The sequence below is a fragment of the Molossus molossus genome, unplaced genomic scaffold (genome assembly GCF_014108415.1).
Source record: "Molossus molossus isolate mMolMol1 unplaced genomic scaffold, mMolMol1.p scaffold_m16_p_1, whole genome shotgun sequence".
Classification (NCBI taxonomy): Eukaryota; Metazoa; Chordata; class Mammalia; order Chiroptera; family Molossidae; genus Molossus; species Molossus molossus.
The window spans coordinates 38,420,940-38,437,960 of record NW_023425344.1 but is presented as its reverse complement, the minus strand read 5'-3'; the positions used below and the strand labels follow the sequence as shown (position 1 = coordinate 38,437,960).

The following is a 17,021-nucleotide window of genomic DNA, read 5'->3' as shown; positions in this document are numbered from 1 at the left end:
TCAGAAGGCTGCCTATGGTGGGAAGCACACTGGAGAAAGAGTGAAGAATGAATTTGCTGTCCCTTCCTGTGAAAAGGACTTTCCTGCTCTCCACTCGGGCTGTCAGTGATTTTAACCAGATCACTCAGACTCACCCAAAGTCACAGGGCAGGGAAGGAGCACCCCCTGGACATAGGAATTGTGTTGTCTGACAAATCCTCTTCCTTGGGCTCCTGAAAGAAACTGGCACCCTTCTGAATACAAAGGAGGAAAACAAGCTTTGGTTGATAGAACACCATTCTTTCTAAGAACACTTACCACCTACCATTTATTTACCACTTTATTCATCCTCCTCACTCATCCTTCTGATTGAAGGAGGGAGAGCCATGCCCAAATCATTTAAATGATGAAGCAACAGAGGCGTAGAGAAATGTATGACTTCCCAATGTTTGTGTAGAGTTTGAAATAGACAAAATATCTCATGACTCTTGAACCACTGCCCTTTCCTAAGACCAGCAACTCTATGGGCTGAAAATAAGGGACAGTGAGACTCAGCTCCACTCCTGTCTGCACACTAAGCTGCTATTACATGCAGACGAAGGTGATTGTCTTCAGATCCTGCTGGGTTCAGCATCCTATAGTGAGATTGAGTGAGGTCTGCAGGTGTTTCTCTTACCCATCTTCCATTGGATGTTTGCTCTGTGGACATTATCTAGAAACACTTCCCTAGGAGATGGCCAGGAAGATGTGAAACACTTGGTGATGGACAAGAACTCAGTGGAGCAGTTGCTTGCAATGAGGAAGCCAGGCAGGAGGCAGGCGATCACTTAATTTGCTGTTGTTGTCTTTAGTCCAGCCCTGGACCTCAGAAGTACGATTCAAAGGAACAGGGGCTCATCTAGGCCCCTCAGTTATATTATACTTTTAAATGGACTTTTACAGGAAATTAAGCCTTCAATGTGTGCTGGCAGAGAAAGATGTTGTTTTGTTTTTCTTTTTTCAAAGGATGTTTTGAAGGTCACCATTAAACTTGTGGTTGAAAGATAATGAACTTAGGTATCACTTGTGGTATCTGTCGCCAAATATATCACCACTAAAATATAAATATTTGTTCTTTTGCAGTCAGTATCTGCAGAACAGTAAGCGAAAGAGCCGGCCTGTGAGTGTGAAAACATTTGAAGATATCCCGTTGGAAGAACCAGAAGTAAAAGTAATTCCAGATGTAAGTACATCTTTAAAAAATAGTCTTAGAAATAATACAAAGGGCGAAACATTTGCTGGATAAATATTAGCCTAAGCATTAGAATCTTGGAGGCTCATTATAAGGCTTTCCTTGAGGGTCTGCGTCAAGGGGTCGCTATTGAAATGAAACTTATCAGACCTCCTTGCTTTTTCCATAAGTAAAGCCCCTGGCCTGGTTCAATGTTCAAGATACTCTGCCTTCATGCCCAATTGCACTCACGTGTAAATAATACCACTGGGAAAAGAGGGATGGAAATGGGTCCCTCAGCTTCTTCCTCCTAAACTCCTCTCTTCTTCCCAGCCTCAGTCTACTTCTAGGAAGCAGCTGCTCCCCCTTAGCTTGCACGGTTTCTGGCTATGGCACGCTTACCTCCCTCTGCAGGACATTGGAACATGTTGTCTGATAAATGGGTTCAGAAATCAGTTTAATCAAGTAGTTGGTCAGTGTACACACTCAGTCAACTGTGCCATCTCTTTGTCTCTTAAAAAGGACAACCAAACGGACAGTGGTATGGTTCTTGCATCAGAAGAGCTGAAAACCTTGGAAGACAGAACCAAATTAGCTCCGTCTTTTAGGTAAGGCTCAGCCGAATAGAAAAGACAAATTTCAACAGGAATTTTTGGAAGGAGCTTAGAATTTTCAACATAGGTGCAGAGTTTTCACTTTTTGGGTCTTTGTTGGTTGGGCAAATTTGCATCAACCTAACTAATAAAGAACTTAAACAAATCAAATGGTAAGTCTAAAAAATAATTTGATATAAACTAGGGGATTTTTATGAGATTTGTCTGGTACTGGCTAAATAGCAGGTCACTGGATGTGATCTCTGAAACTATTGAGATAATTAAAATCTTTGTGGACTCTGAAGAATTTTCAAACCTACACATAAATGGTGTATCTGTCCTTAAGAAGTATGATATATAAAAAAGCCAATATTTATTTCTTTAAGATATTAAATATTATTGGCTGCGTTCGTCTTACTTGTGGGAAAAATACTAAATTCGGTTTCGAATATCATTTTCTCCATGTGGTTCCATAGGAACATGTAATTGTTTTGAATAGATGTACCTGCTTTTGACCTAACAAATAAATGAAAATCTGTATTTATAAAAATAACAGGATACAGAGTAACTATTTATTTGCTAGTGGGTTCACTCTAGGTAAGAATAGAGAAGATTTTGCTCTACTTATAATTTAACTCTTGTATAAAATGAGAACACCCAGGGGTTACTGAGTGATGTTCATGTTGAAAAAAACAACAAAAAACATTAAAATGTGCAGTTGTGTTATTTTGTTTGCCATAGGCCCAAGGTAAGAAATTGAGACTCAATCATGTTTTATTCACTGCTTGAAAACATATTCACTCAGCAATGACTGTGTGCCAGTCACCACGCCATTGCTTGAGACACTAAACTTATTTTATTGGGGTTGGCTTGAAAGAAAAAAATGCATTTCTAGGTATTTGAAATAACTTTTAAACCATATATAAGCACAGAGTTAATAAAATCCTTTTTGCAGTTTTTAATGTGAGTAATTTGGTAGAACACTTATTAAGGGGAAAAAACCCACATCTCAGAATGGCTTGAGAAATGTAAATCTTGAAGTTTTAGATCAACACAACCTACACGTCTAAGCTTTGATTTGATTACCATCTGTCTTGATTCCACACCATTGAAAACATTCTCTTCTTGCTGCTGAGTGATCCAGGTCCTCAGTCCTTCCAAGGAATGTGATTTTGATGAGTAAAAAAGCAGTTTCTGACATGTCTGGCTTGATTGCACACATACCCTTCAATTTATTAAAGTTTAAAGTTGCTCAAGAAATCTATTGACACCACACACATGCCTTGTAATCCCTAATTGACAGTGTGGGGGAGCACAAGTGGACGCTCAGAACATCCCAATTTTCTTTCATATCATGAAAGAGTCCCTTTGGCTCCTATCATTGTATACAAACTTGTCAATCCACAAAGCCATAAAAATGTTCCATTGGTTGGAGCCTTTGCATAACTGAGAAGAACTGCCTTTCATCTCATCTCAGGCTTGAAAGACTCAGACCTGAATAAGCGGACTTATCTGAAAGGACAAATTCATGCTATTACCTGAAAATAGACACTGTCTGAGTAAACCTGATATGTTGATTAACAAGTGGGAGAGATAGGGGTTGGTGTCTCCAGGGAGATTACAGCCCACATGGGGTTGGGCATGGGGATCGGGAAAGAAGCAAAAAAACTGCCTCCTTGCCTGGCCGGTGTGGCTCAGTGGTTGAGCGCCGACCCATGCACCAAAAGGTCGCTGGTTCGATTCCCGGTCAGGGCACATGCCCAGGTTGTGGGCCTGATCCCCAGTGGGAACATACAGGAGGCGGCCAATTTTTATTCTCTCTCATTGATGCTTCTATCTCTCTCCCTCTCCCTTCCTCTCTAAAAATCAATAAAGAAAAAAAGAGAACTGGCTTTTTTTCGCCAATTCATGTGGTTTCCATTTTTTCCACAGTGGACTGATGCCCAGCAAAAGCAAGGAGTCTGTGGCATCTGAAGGCTCCAACCAGACCAGTGGCTACCAGTCCGGGTATCACTCCGATGACACGGACACCACTGTGTACTCCAGTGAGGAGGCAGAACTGTTAAAGCTGATGGAGATTGGACCGCAAGCTGGCGGGGCAGCCCAGATCCTCCAGCCCGACTCTGGGACCGCACTGAGCGCTCCTCCTGTTTAAAAGGAGGCACCCCAGTCCCCCACTCCTGGAAATCACACGAGAGGTGCTGCTCAGATTTTCAAGTGTCGTTCTTTCCACCACCAGGAAGTAGCCACATTTGATTTTCATTTCAAAAAATAAAAGGACCTCAGACTGCAGGGAGCCAGTCCCCTAGGCATTTCGCGACAAGATGCTTGTGACCCAAGAATGTGTTTGTGTCTTCTCCCAGTGTTGACCTTATTCTCTTTTTCATTCATTTAAAAAACTCGTATGATGCTCCCTTTGGGGGGCTCTCCCCATAGGTTTTAACAAAAAAGTTCAAGAAATGGCTTCGTCCTCCCAGAAATAGCAATACCTGGGGAGGTGACACCTCTGTGAAACTGGAAGATAATCCGGGCAATGGAAGTGCTTTGGGTGTTGAAGACGGGAAAGACCTTTAGGACTGAGTCCACCTAAGAAGCTTTGTGTAGGACGTGGGTCCTGAGCCAAGTCTGCCTGTGGGCTTTGGACGGACAAAGGAAGATGCCGGCTGGCTTGAGAGCGTGCTGGAGGCTGCAAAGGCCTTGTGTGGGCTCTGGAGGTGGGCATGGGTCTGTGAGGGCGTGTAGAGGCTTCAGATGAGGTTACTGGCTTCAGAAGGTTTCGTGCCCTTCCCGGTTGGGCTAAATGAGAGTTCCTTGTGCTCTTTCCGACTCCTAATGAGAGTTCCTTCCGGACTCTTACGTGTCTCCTGGCCGAGCCCCAGGAAGGAAATGATGCAGCTCTGGCTCCGGGTCTCCCAGGCTGATCCTTTATTCAGACACCACAAAGAGAGGACGCTCAGAGGAGGCTCCCTGGCGCGGTGAAGAATTCTGACTGTACAAACCAGCTTCTGGTTTCTTCTGGATGAATACCCACATGTCTGTTCCGACCTGAGACGCCACGCCTGAGTGCCCCCGCGCGGTGTCCAGCTGCGGTGCCAAGGCCTCGGGAAGGGGCTTCCTCTTTTGTTCCTTCTCTGTCCCCAGCTGGTCAGTGTGCTAGGAATTTGGCCTCGACACCCTAATAAAAGCTGATTTGGTTTGTTCACTCTCTGAATAATTACTAGTCAGATTTCAAAATTATTTTATAGCCAAAGTGATAATAACATCTATTGTATTGTGTAGACTTTTAACATGTAAAGCTTTTTCTACTGGTTTCTGCCCTTGTTTCCTTTTTTTTTTAAAAAAAAAAAATGTTATTTTCGTTTGGTACCATAGTGTGAGAAGCTGGGAACCATGATTCTAGAACATGCTATGGCACATCTATTTATAGTCTGTTTATGTAGAAACAAATGTAATATATTAAAACCTTATATTATATATAATGAACTTTGTACTATTCACATTTTGTATCAGTATATGTAGCATAACAAAGGTCATACTGTTTTCAGCAATTGATGCCATTTTATTAAAAAAAAAAAAACGGAAAAACTTGAAGGAGTCCATTTGCAAGGTTACAAGACTATATCTATCATTTCTCTCACTTCCTAAATGGAGAGGAATCAGACATAATTTCTATGTAGTGGTTTTTCATTTTTACTTGTTCCCTTATTCTTCTCGTAAAGGATATTTTCATAAAATGTTTATATGCTTTATAAACCAATAAATGTATTCTTAGTAAAAACAATACAATGGTATAATATTATCATAACTATTTTCAGGGTACATACGTCTGGCTTGAGGCAGAATTGCTTCTCCCCTTCCTCTTCCTCGGGACACAAATAATTTGTGCACACGTGTACTTTCATTATATTCCAAGCCCTTTTGGGAGTCTGAAAACATGGACTGAGAGATATGCGAGAAGTTCTCGAAAGTATTTGTGGCTCTCCAGTAAACCCCGTTCCTGTTAGAACTGCCAGCCACGGCAGTCAGAGTGTGAGAGACCTGAGCTAGGTGGCCAGGTCCAGGCAGAGCAGAGAAGCATGGAGCACATCGATCGTTCTCCATATTTTATCTATACTTGCAGAGTCAGGACAGCAGATCCAATGATGCCATTTCCAGTGATTACTTTTGCCTGAATTCGGTGAGTGGAATTATCTAACAAATCACTGACACCATCGAGTGGCTCTACTCTGTGATATTTTTATATAAGACTTTGAATTGTTTATACAGTCAAATATACTTTTTTTTTATATGGTTTCTAGGTTTTTTAATCTTATTGAGGAAGGTCTTCCCAATTCTAGAATAACCCCAAATTCTAAATTTTCTTCTTTCTTTACATTTAAATCCACTTAGGATTCGTTTTTATGTATGGAGTGAGGTAGGAGGTCTAGCTTAGTTTTCTTCAAGCAGTTGTCAATAATGGCAGCACCATTTATTAAATATACCTCTTCTTCCCTCCCTCCCCTTAGGGCTGGGAAAATGCACACTGTGTAATTTTTAAAACCCAATCATCTCCCTGAGGCATTCTGCACAGCTTTACGGTGAAGGGGGTAACTATGGGTGTGTGTGGTTCTGGGGACAGCATCTACACATCGGGCCATTGTCTGGGATTAGTGGCTTGGGGTCTTCTGGCAGATGCTGTGAACCTATAGGTCAGGCTTAGCCTCGTCTTTCCTGTTATTACAGTGTTGACCAGTAAATGCATAGGAGAAGAGTCTAGGTTATTCAACATAGAGACGTCCTCATAGAAACACAGAGTTTTCTTCATTTTAGGAAAAAGAGATTTTGTTTCCCAGGAGCAGCCCCTGGCATTGTTTCCAATGCCAGAAATTTGGATTCAGTTGAAACCTCACACTTTATAAAGAAATGCTTCCAGCACCCCGGGCAGGATGATTAGGAGGTGAGGTTTGGCTCTCTCCTTCCTCTCTTTTCGGTCTTCCACACCCTTCGTGCTTAGCTCCTTGTCTCTCCTCATTCTCCCCTGTACTGAAGAGAACTTTGTGGCTTTTTAAAGTGTTTCCTGCATGGTCTTATTTTCAAAGCTTTAATTGGAGGCATTTGTTGTGTTTTTGATGAGGCCACGCTGTCTCTCCTCAGTTCCTGCCTTCCCTCCCCCCTCCCTTTGCTTGCTTTGTTTCTCTTCCCTCCTCAAAACTCCTCTGTCCCTTCACCTTCTGTTTCTCTCTGTGCACGGTTCTACTCTTCTGTGCCCCCATCCCCACCTCCACCCCCAGCAGCTCTTGTCCCCAACCACACCAACGGGGACGATGAGTTGTGGGAGGTTTAAGTTCATTACCCCTGGACTAGGTTTTTCTACTAATGCACATGTCTCTGTCTTCATCATTGAAAAGAAAAAAGAAAAGCAAAAATCTCAAAGCCACAACTTTGTAGTTCATGCAATCCAGTTCTCCTGTCTTGTCTAGCATGTCTTTCTTTCTGCCTCTTACTCAGGTATGTTTCACCAAGATGATAAAATATAGCTCAACCCAGAAAGCTAAAGCCTTTAAGAGAGTTGCTTTCCACACACACCTTTCCGCCTTGGTGTGCCCTTTTCCCCTGGCGACAGCAGAAGCCACGTTCGTGCCTTCCTGGGTCTGCAGTGAGCGTGGCTCAAAGGCGGTGGCAGTGTTTGTATAACATCGCACTTGCTACATGAATCTCTTCTATGTAAAGGCTTAGACATAAATGAAAATCTGAGCAGTCTTTGTGAAAGCTATTTTAAGTCCATTTGGGGATGGGGGGATGGGAGCAGTTACAGATTGATCTTAGGTGATAAAGAGATTAAAAAGATAAAGTAATTTACTCTGTTTTCAATGGAGAGAAGTATAGAAATCTGGGAAGACCAACCCAAAGAGAAATTTAACAGCTGAGTTGGCCTGACATTCTGGAGTAAAAGTCTTAGAACATATCAGCCCAGCAGAGGTCTGACGCAGAGATAAGAACTTGATCAGAAAAAAGTTTCCTAAGAAAAAGGAAGACTACTGATAAAACAAGGGTTACAGTAAAACTGTGGTTGATATCAAGTGAATGTCAGTGAGAAGACCTCTAATCGTACCTTTCTTCACAACACAACAGAGGACCTGAATATAGCTTCTAGACACCTGTAAAATGACAAATTCAGCAGCTTCCCTCTTTTTTGTTGTTGTTCAAAAATGAAAGAATGAAAATATATGGTTCAGTTGTTTATGTTAGCTTCACCTGTCATTTCTTCTAGTACTTTAGAACCTGTCCGTGGTGTATTCACCAATGGGCTCCATTCGATGCTCTCAGCTTTTAAGTACATTGCAATAGAAAAATGATGGGAAATGAGAAATCTGAACTTGGCTCTAGTTTTGATCAATCCTTTGCTCTGCTTGTGCTGTCCCTCTTTCAGGAGGTAACATTTAGGGGAATAAATTCGGGAAAGTGGGTTGTGTTCTTCAGTGTTGAAGGTACCCTCATCGCCTGGCTCTCAGACCCTGCACGACTCACCGGATACGGGGCGTGGAATGACTCACCGAGAGCGCTCTGGACTGCTGCTGCCAGGAGAGGTTCGATGGGAGCCCGGTGCTGTGCTGGGTGGGCGATCTCTTTAAGCTGAAATGACTTATTCTGACCAAAGGGATGAAAAACATTCCATCCATTGCCACAAAGAACATAAATGGAAATGAAAACCCAGAGACAAAGGAGAGAATTCAAGCTAGATATATGGTGACCAAAAACATTCCTCAGGTTGACAAGAAGATTAACAGATAGTATCCTGCAGCCCATATTGGGGAAAAGCAAGGCCTTCCATAGGATCAAATATCAGAGATTCAGCCCTCAACAGTAAACTTTAAGTGAGTAAAATTTTATTTATTTGGTTTTTTATATTTAATTGTACTTATAAAATGCTTACAATGTGTCAGATACTCTTTTTAAAATTGACTAATATTAACTCAGTTAATTAATAAAGACCCTAAAGCAAGATGTAGGCAGCACAGTATAGACCAGACGGTAAGCCATAGTAAGATACGTAAAAGGATCCTCATTGGTGTTTTTCACAAGTGTTTGTTAGGCATTCACTATGTGCCAGGCACCTTTAGAAGGCAGTGGTCAAACTATTTCCTTAGCAGCATGGGTTAAGGGTTAGCAACAGAACTCCAGGGAGAGGGAACTCTAATCTTATTTGAGGACTCTCTACCTATTATTCTGGTCTCACCTTAATGATCGAGCGTAGTTCTCATTGTTGACTCATTCTTTATCTAGTCATTCTTGAATAAAGGTCTGAGTTCAACCCTTCTAGGCATTGGAATATGTAGATTCTACCATGGGGGGACCTAATCTAACTTCAGAGTCAGGATGTTCGTGGGAACAACCAAGTAAGAAGCCATCTTACACAAGGTTGAGGAAATGAGCTTCTTTTTGTCTGGCTTGCCTCATGTTGCAAATTTGCCTTTCACTTGTGAAGTAAGATGAGATTCTGATAGTGCTCCAGGAGAATTCCATGTTGGCAGGCGTTGTATGGCAGCACAGAAGGAATCCTTGGTTTTATAAATAAATCATAAGTAACATAGTGTTGTCCTTTATCATAAATAACATAGTGCTGTCCTTTACTTACTCTTCTACATTATAAACTTTTCCAGTGGCTGCAAATCCAAAGCCCAGAAAGAATAAATTCCAGCACTGTCATTGGTTTTATGAGGAATTCTTCAGTAGGGATTGGTTTACATAATGACTTCTCCTTGGTCATTTGAAAATATTATCATGGATCATGCAACATTTCTGCAATACATCAGTTTTACAAATCAAAGTGTGATCCTGTATAAATCACCTTGAGAATCTTTTAAGCAGCCTGTGCTTCAAATCAATAGAAATAAATTTTCTTTTAGTTCAATTGCCATGGATAACTTATGATATATTTCTGTGCCTTTCCCCCTCCCTTGTCTGATATGGTTGGCCAATTGCCGTAGGACTTGTCATAAAGAGAGAAAAAGACCCTATTCTTCTCTTATCACCTTACTCATCAGTGAACTTCAGTGCTCCCCCCAGCTTTCATTCTTGTGGTCTTTTGCCCTGAAAGAAAGCTTATTGGTTCTTTAACTGAGAAGCAAGACAAGAGGATGTCATGCCAGAACCCATCCCTGAGTCAGATCTTATAGAATTAGTTAATAACTCTCACTTAAAAAAAGCAACAGTGAGTATTCATTTTGGATGACATATATTAGAGCAGGCTTAATCACAATAATAGTTTCTAGGTAAATACATATCATGAATTTAACTTTCATTATGTTTCTGTATTTCATGATGATAGACATTGCATGTAGCTATGTAGTCACTGAAACCTGAGCTGCTTGAAGGGCAGAGAAATAATGATGATCTACCATATGCCAGGCATTGAGCTATGCACTCCTCACACATTATCTCGTTAAATTGGAGATATTATATGAGGACTTCATAATTCAATCGTAAACTTACTGCTCTCCCCAGTCCATTGCATAAGGATTCTCTCAGCGTGGCGAACAAAGTGCTGTATGGCATGTGCCTGGAAAGACTGCAGTGTGATAGAGTCAGGATTCAGAACGAGCTCACTTGTGCATGGCTGCTGGGACTGCAGACTGGTGCAGCCACTATGAAAAACATTATGGAGTATCTCCAAAAAGCTAAAAATAGAACTACCATATGACTCAGCAGTCTCTCTTCTGGGTATGCATCTGAAGAAAACAAAAACACGAATTTGAAAAGATATATATATATCCCTATATTTATTGCAATATACTCACAATAGCCAAGTGACCCGTGTCCATAGACAGATAACTGGATAAAGAATATGTCTCTCTCTCTCTCTCTCTCTCTCTCTCTCTCTCTCTCTCTCACACACACACACACACACACACACACTGAGAGGAATACTACTTAGCCACACACACACACACACACACACACACACACACAATCTTGCATCTGTAACAGTATGGGTGGACCTAGAGGGTGTAATGCTAGGTGAAATAAGTTAGATAGAAAAGGATAAATACTGTATTATTTCACTTATATATGAAATCTAAAAAACAAAACAGAACAGAAAGATACTCGTAGATACAGAGAATAAACTGATGGTTGCCAGAGAGGAGGTTAGAAGGTGGGGTGAGAGGATGGGCGAAAAAGGTAAAGCAGAATAAGAAGTAGAGACTTCTGCCCTGGCCGGTTTGGCTCAGCGGTTGGAGCGTCAGCCTGCGGTACAGAGAGACCCGGGTTCGGTTCCACTAAGGGCATGTACCTCGGTTGCAGTTTGTCCCCGGCCCTGGTTGGTCATGCGGGTGGCAGCCCCTCGATGTGTCCTTTCACATCGATGTTTCTCTCTCTCTCTTCCTCTCTCTCCCTCCCGCTCTATCTGAACAAAAAATGGAAAAATGTCCTCGGGTGAGGATTAAAAAAAAAAAAAAAGGAAGTAGAGACTTCCAGCTATAAAATAACGTAAGTCACAGGGATGGAATATGCAGCACAGGGAATGTAGTCAATAGATTTGTAGTAACTTTTCATGGTGACAGATGATTACTAGATATCTTATGGTGATCACTTTGCAAGGTACATACATGTTAAACCACTATGTTGTACACCTGAAACCCATATAATATTGTATGCCCATATAATATGTTAATAAAAAAAAAGAAAGCTCACTGGTCAGGATTGAAAGGTTGACTCAAATTAATTTGATTTCTCTGCACAAATTTTGGGATGGGGCACCATGGCTCAGCAATGGCTTTAAGTGAACACATATCAATTTGCCAAAATCAATTAGAAAATGACCAATTTGCAAAAAGTAAGTTGGTCAGATAATCAGTTTCTTCCATGATTAACTCCTCAAGTTAAATTAATCAATAAACCCAAATCTTTAAGAATTATTTATAAACTTTACGACAATTTATATTGGACTTTTCTGTGATATTGTAATGAACTGTTTATTTGTCTTCCAAGCAGAATTTTATGGAACGTCCAATTTTCAAAAGGCTTAAATTTTCCATGAATGTATTTAATCACTGTCAATGATTCATTCAAATTAATCAATTTCAGCATAAGATTATATTATATATTTGCCATTAATACGAAAATTCTGCAAAAGGATCCAAACTAATCACATCAATATGAAATGCTGAATTTTTCTTACCAATTGCTAGAAGTGTAAAATTAATGCCATTTGAGGCATTATTAAAATGACATTCAAAGGAATCAACTCAGAAGTGTCTGGAGCAATTTCATTATACTAAGAATGCTAGCTCCATCCAGACAGAATTTTTTGCCTATTTTGTTTGCCCTTAATCTTCAGTGCCTAGAACAGTGCCTGACAATATTAGGCACTCAGCATCTGTGGAACGCAACAATAAAATCACTTGGCAAATAGAATTTCAGCCAATTGGCTCTCAGCAAATAGATTTTTGGCATTTTAGCCTGCTCTCCTAGGTACCAATAAGAGCACAAAAACTCAGGGCTTTCGTTGACTATGTTTCCAGGGTATTGTGGTGCTTTCCAAAGAGGTGAGGGAAATTTTAAGCTGTGTAACTAGATAAATATGTAGAGATCAAGGGGAAGGGAGATGTCACATGGTCTCCAAGCTGGTCAGACCCACTTGGATTCTGTCATTCCATTTTTGTAACCACATTTAAGAGCTAACTTGACAAACTGTGGCATACCCAGAGGAGGGTGACCAGATGGTCTTTCGTAAAGAATGGCTGGGAAACTGAAAATAGACTAGAGAAGATTTAAGGCGTATTCAAAAGCTCTCTTTTAATAAATGAAGAGGCTTCCATGGAAGGTACTCTGACTCTCTTGTCTTCCCAAAGGGCAAATTAAGTCAATGAATAGAAACCATGAGAGTGGCAGACCCTGGATCATCTGAATTCTAATCACTGCTCTTTCCTTTGTGATTTATGGATTCCGCCTTCCATACAGTAAGTAGAGAGTGTTCTGTAAGGTTGGTGGGGGAAGAGTTAAGAAGTTGTAATGAGTTAAGAAATCAGAGCACCAGTTGGACCAGGTGGTCCTTAGGTTGCCTTTCAACCCAGCATATTAGAGATCAAGAAGCCAGCTCTTGAGTAAGACATACCCATGTCTGGATCCATGTTTGGAGCTGTGTGATCATGTATAAGTTACCTGACTTCTCTGAGCCTTAGTTTCTTTTTTTTCATAAAATGGAGATAATAATAATACATACCTCATAAGGTTGTTGTAAGGATTAAATAAAGTAATGGATGTAAATTGCTTAGTACAGTGCCTGGGACAGTGCACTCAACAAATGTCTTACCTATTATTATTACGAATCAACAAAAAGGAATGTACTATGTTTTCTTTTTTCAAGAGTGATAACCAATGTTTCCATCTCAGATGGTTAAAGTAGGCGCTTATAAGAGCTCACCAAGTTCTTCTGAGGGAAGGGAAGTTATTTTTTTGTTTTTAAAATAGCTGCTTCCACAGATGACGCCCAAATGTACACATGACACTTCATCCTTGCCGTGGACGCCAGACTCTGCTTTGTTCAGGGGTCCGGGCGGAATGGAGACAGGAAGAGGCGCTGAGACATGGTGGCCCAGGAGCTGGGGTCCAGGCTCGGATCAGCAGGGACGTTTCTCCGTGAGTCACAGGCTGGCAGCTCCGGCAGGGCCGCTCGGACTGGACTCCTCGCTCTGGGAGACATTTCCTGCTCTTGGCACTGCACGGCCCCTCCCCCGAGTTCCTTAAGACAAGGTCTCTCTCTGAATGTTTGCAACCCTGGGGAAGGAGCGTTTGCAGCGTCTGCCAAAGCCGGGAATCTCCAAGCCTTGAGGAAACTGTGTGAGGCAGGCAGGTCTCCCGCTGAGGCCCACCTACTTTGCCAACTTGGCAAAAGGAAGCCAGTAGCTTGTTTCCTAGAGGGTTGGAGGGCGTAGCTAGCTTGCAAGTTAAAAAGCCAAGTGTCACTACCGCAATGGTCCTTGTCGGCACCTCTGGAAAGGGCAAAGCGTTCGCTTTGACTTAGAATAAGGTGCCCCATGATCCCTTGGGATTTTCACACTCCAGCTCCATGTCGAGTGGGGGTCAGCACAGGAAGTCCTGTCACCTGGGAGGAGGAGATGACGTGGGTCGCCCTGTCCAGACTCAGCCTTTGGCAGGTTTATGGAGGATGGAAAGCAGGGAGAAATCTCCTCCCTTGGCTTTGGCCTCTTGGTGGGATCAGGTTGGCTTCAGGGCCCTGCTCCAGCCTGCAGACTGATTAGGCCCCAGACTGTCCTGGGGTAATTTGGAAACTGCACAGGCCCTCTAACATATGGCCCTGATAAAGATCTCCCTCTCAGAGATAAGGAGCTGTTTAAGGGAATCTGAGGAAGCCTGATTTTGTTTCCATTAAGCTGGACAATGTAAAGTGTAATCCCTGCACAGATGTAATTAGCTGTTAAACATAATAGGTCATGAGGAAGGGGTGCTCTGCCAGTTCATAAATTACTGTGAATTTGCCCCAGGGGAACTGAGAGCAGGTATCTCTTCCTGTCAGATCATTAGAACGGCCACTGATGATGGATCGAGAGGCTGAGCTTATGGTAGTTTCTGCAACCCCTGAGCTCCAAAGGAAGGAGGACCTTTAGGGGACTCACAGCCATAAATGACCAAAGGCTCTTGGCCCTTTTGTTTCCCTAACATAAAGGAGGAGGCAACAGAATTGTCCCTGAGAAAGGCTTTGAAGAAGTCACATCAGGGTTCAGCATGGCAGCCAGCTCACTCAGTGTTCTTGGCTAACACAGGGTTTGACGCTGCGGCAGTTGCCAGGTGGTCTTGGTGAAGGCCGAGGGCTCCTCCAAAACCGCCCGGTGGAGGCCTGGCAAGGCCATCAAAGCTGCAGTCTGTCAGAAGGAAGGGGACTGAGTCTCATTTCTGGCCCCCTAACTACTAAATGGCCCTCACCTTATGTGCCAGTGGCATCTCCATATTCCTGTCCTTGATTTAATATAAATAATAAAAACATCAGTAATAGTAATGTATACTTACTAAGAGCTGTGCTTGACAGAGTACTACAGTTCTGTATCTGTTATCTAATGTATGTCTATGAGCTGGGTACTAATATTATCACCAATTTACAGATGAGAAAACTAAAGTTTAGGTAGGTTAGTTTAGGTAGGTTAACTTGTTTGTACAAAATTGCACAGTTAATAAGTAGTGAATCCAGATTTTATTCCCAGGAACTAATTCAAGAGATTAAGCTCACAACAAATACGTTAGGGCTAATTAGAAACATCTTTCTATAGGTCTTGTGGAGGAATCTGCCATTCCTGACTCCAGTGGTATCAAGATCAACCCAAAAGAAAATGTATTCGATGAATATGTTGGTAGAGCCTATAACACTATGCTCTTCACATCCTCTCTTGTTGTCTGCCTGGGATAGTCTGATCTTCAGAAATTTATCTGGGGTTTTTCTGTTATGGCTGATTTTATGTGCTTTGGGAACTTTTTGAGATGGTGAAAGAACAAAGCCTCCGATGAACGGCATTTGTGATCATGCTTTTGAATGTCTGCAAATTTTACAGAGATGGGGCTTTTGGGGCAAAGAACCAACAGTTGGGGTGGGATGCTGGGGAAACTGCTGCAAATTAAAATTTGGGTTTTTTAGGGACTTTAGCCGGTTCCCCTCCCCCCCTTTTTATTCTTTAATTAGAGTTGAAATTTAATATTAGTTTCAGGTGTATAGCATTGTGGTTAGACATTTATATAATTTATGAAGTGATCTCTCCCACTAAGTCTAGTGCCCACTGGGCACCATACACAGTTATTACAATATTATTGACTATATTCCCTATGCTGTCCTCTAAATCCTCATGATTACTTACCAATTTGTACCTCTTTTTAAAAAACATGTTTTTATTGATTTTAGAGAGAGAGGAAGGGAGAGGGAGAGAGAGAAAAACATCTATGTGAGAGAAAAACATCAATTGGTTGCTTCCCATACGCACTCCAACTGGAAATTGAACCCACAACCTGGGCATGTGAATCAAACCCGCGATCTTTCAGAGCATGGGACAAAGCTCAACCAGATGAGCCACACTGGCCAAGACCCAGTTTGTACTTCTTAATCCCTTCAACTTTTTCACTTAGTTTCCCCAACCCCCGTCCCATCTGGCAACCATCAATTTGTTCTCTGTATCTATGACTCTGTTTATGTTTTGGTTGTTAATTTACTTTCTTCTTTAGATTTCATGTGTAAGTACAATCACATGATATTTGTCTTTCCCTGTCTGACTTACTTCAATTAGCATAATACCCTCTAGGTCCATGTATGTTGTCACAAATGGCAAGATTTTATTCTTTCATATGGCCAAGTAATATTCCATTATATATATGTACCACTTTTTATTTATCCAATCATCTATCGATGGTCACTTAGTTGCTTCCATGTCTTGCCTATTGTAATGAACATGTAAAGAACTCATACAACTTAACACCAAAAGAAAAAAACAAACAATCCAATTAAAAGAATGGACAGAGGACATGAATAAACATTTCTCCAAAGAGGATAGACAGATGGCCAGTAGATGTATGAAAAGGTGCTCAGCTGTCACCAATCATCGGAGACATGCAAATTAAAATCACGATGAGCTATCACTTCACACCTGTGTGTTGGTGAGGCCGTGGAGAAAAGGGACCCCTCATGCACTGTTGGTGGGACTGCAAATTGGCGCAGCCACTACGGAAAAGTATGGAGGTCTCTCAAAAAATTAAAACTAGGACGACCTTATGACTCAGCAATTCCATGCCTGGTATTTATCTGAAGAAATACAAAACACTAATTTGAAGAGATATGTGCACTCCTGTGTTCAAATTTGGGGTTTGTCAGCAAAATCTAGAGAAAGTCTCTTTCCTTTGAATTGGCCGGTTAGCACTCCAATAGGCAGGCCCTCCGGAGTTTGTGTGCCCCGGCAGGATAAGATGCTGAAGGGTGGGTGGCTGGCATACCCCCTTTGCAGGAGTTGCCATTCTCTTTTTCTTCCGCTCTCCTCTATGCATCTTCCAATGCGAAACATTTGAACACGGAAAATGTCTGATCTGAGATTCCAGTTCGTGTGCCCTGCAGAGGCGATCGTGATGTGACTGTTCTCTTTCAGGTGCCAGTGGGATCCTGGATCCACTGAATTTGGTGGAAAATTTCTAGTGAATGAATCACTCTAAGGGGAAGCTTTAATGGTTCCTCTGAAATGACAAGAGATTTTCCCACCAGGCACTTAATT

The 17,021-nt window shown here is 41.8% G+C and overlaps 1 protein-coding gene across 1 annotated transcript in view; it reads left to right on the top strand.

Moving 5' to 3' along the window:
* Positions 1–5,373, top strand: part of KDR (kinase insert domain receptor) — a 43,904-nt gene extending 38,531 nt beyond the window's left edge. Inside the window, exons 28-30 of the mRNA XM_036276133.1 lie at positions 1,102–1,201; positions 1,712–1,797; positions 3,715–5,373. Of these exons, the coding sequence (XP_036132026.1) occupies positions 1,102–1,201; positions 1,712–1,797; positions 3,715–3,937 (409 nt within the window). The 3' untranslated portion in view covers positions 3,938–5,373. The remainder of the gene's footprint in view (positions 1–1,101; positions 1,202–1,711; positions 1,798–3,714) is intronic.
* Positions 5,374–17,021: the final 11,648 nt, after the last annotated feature.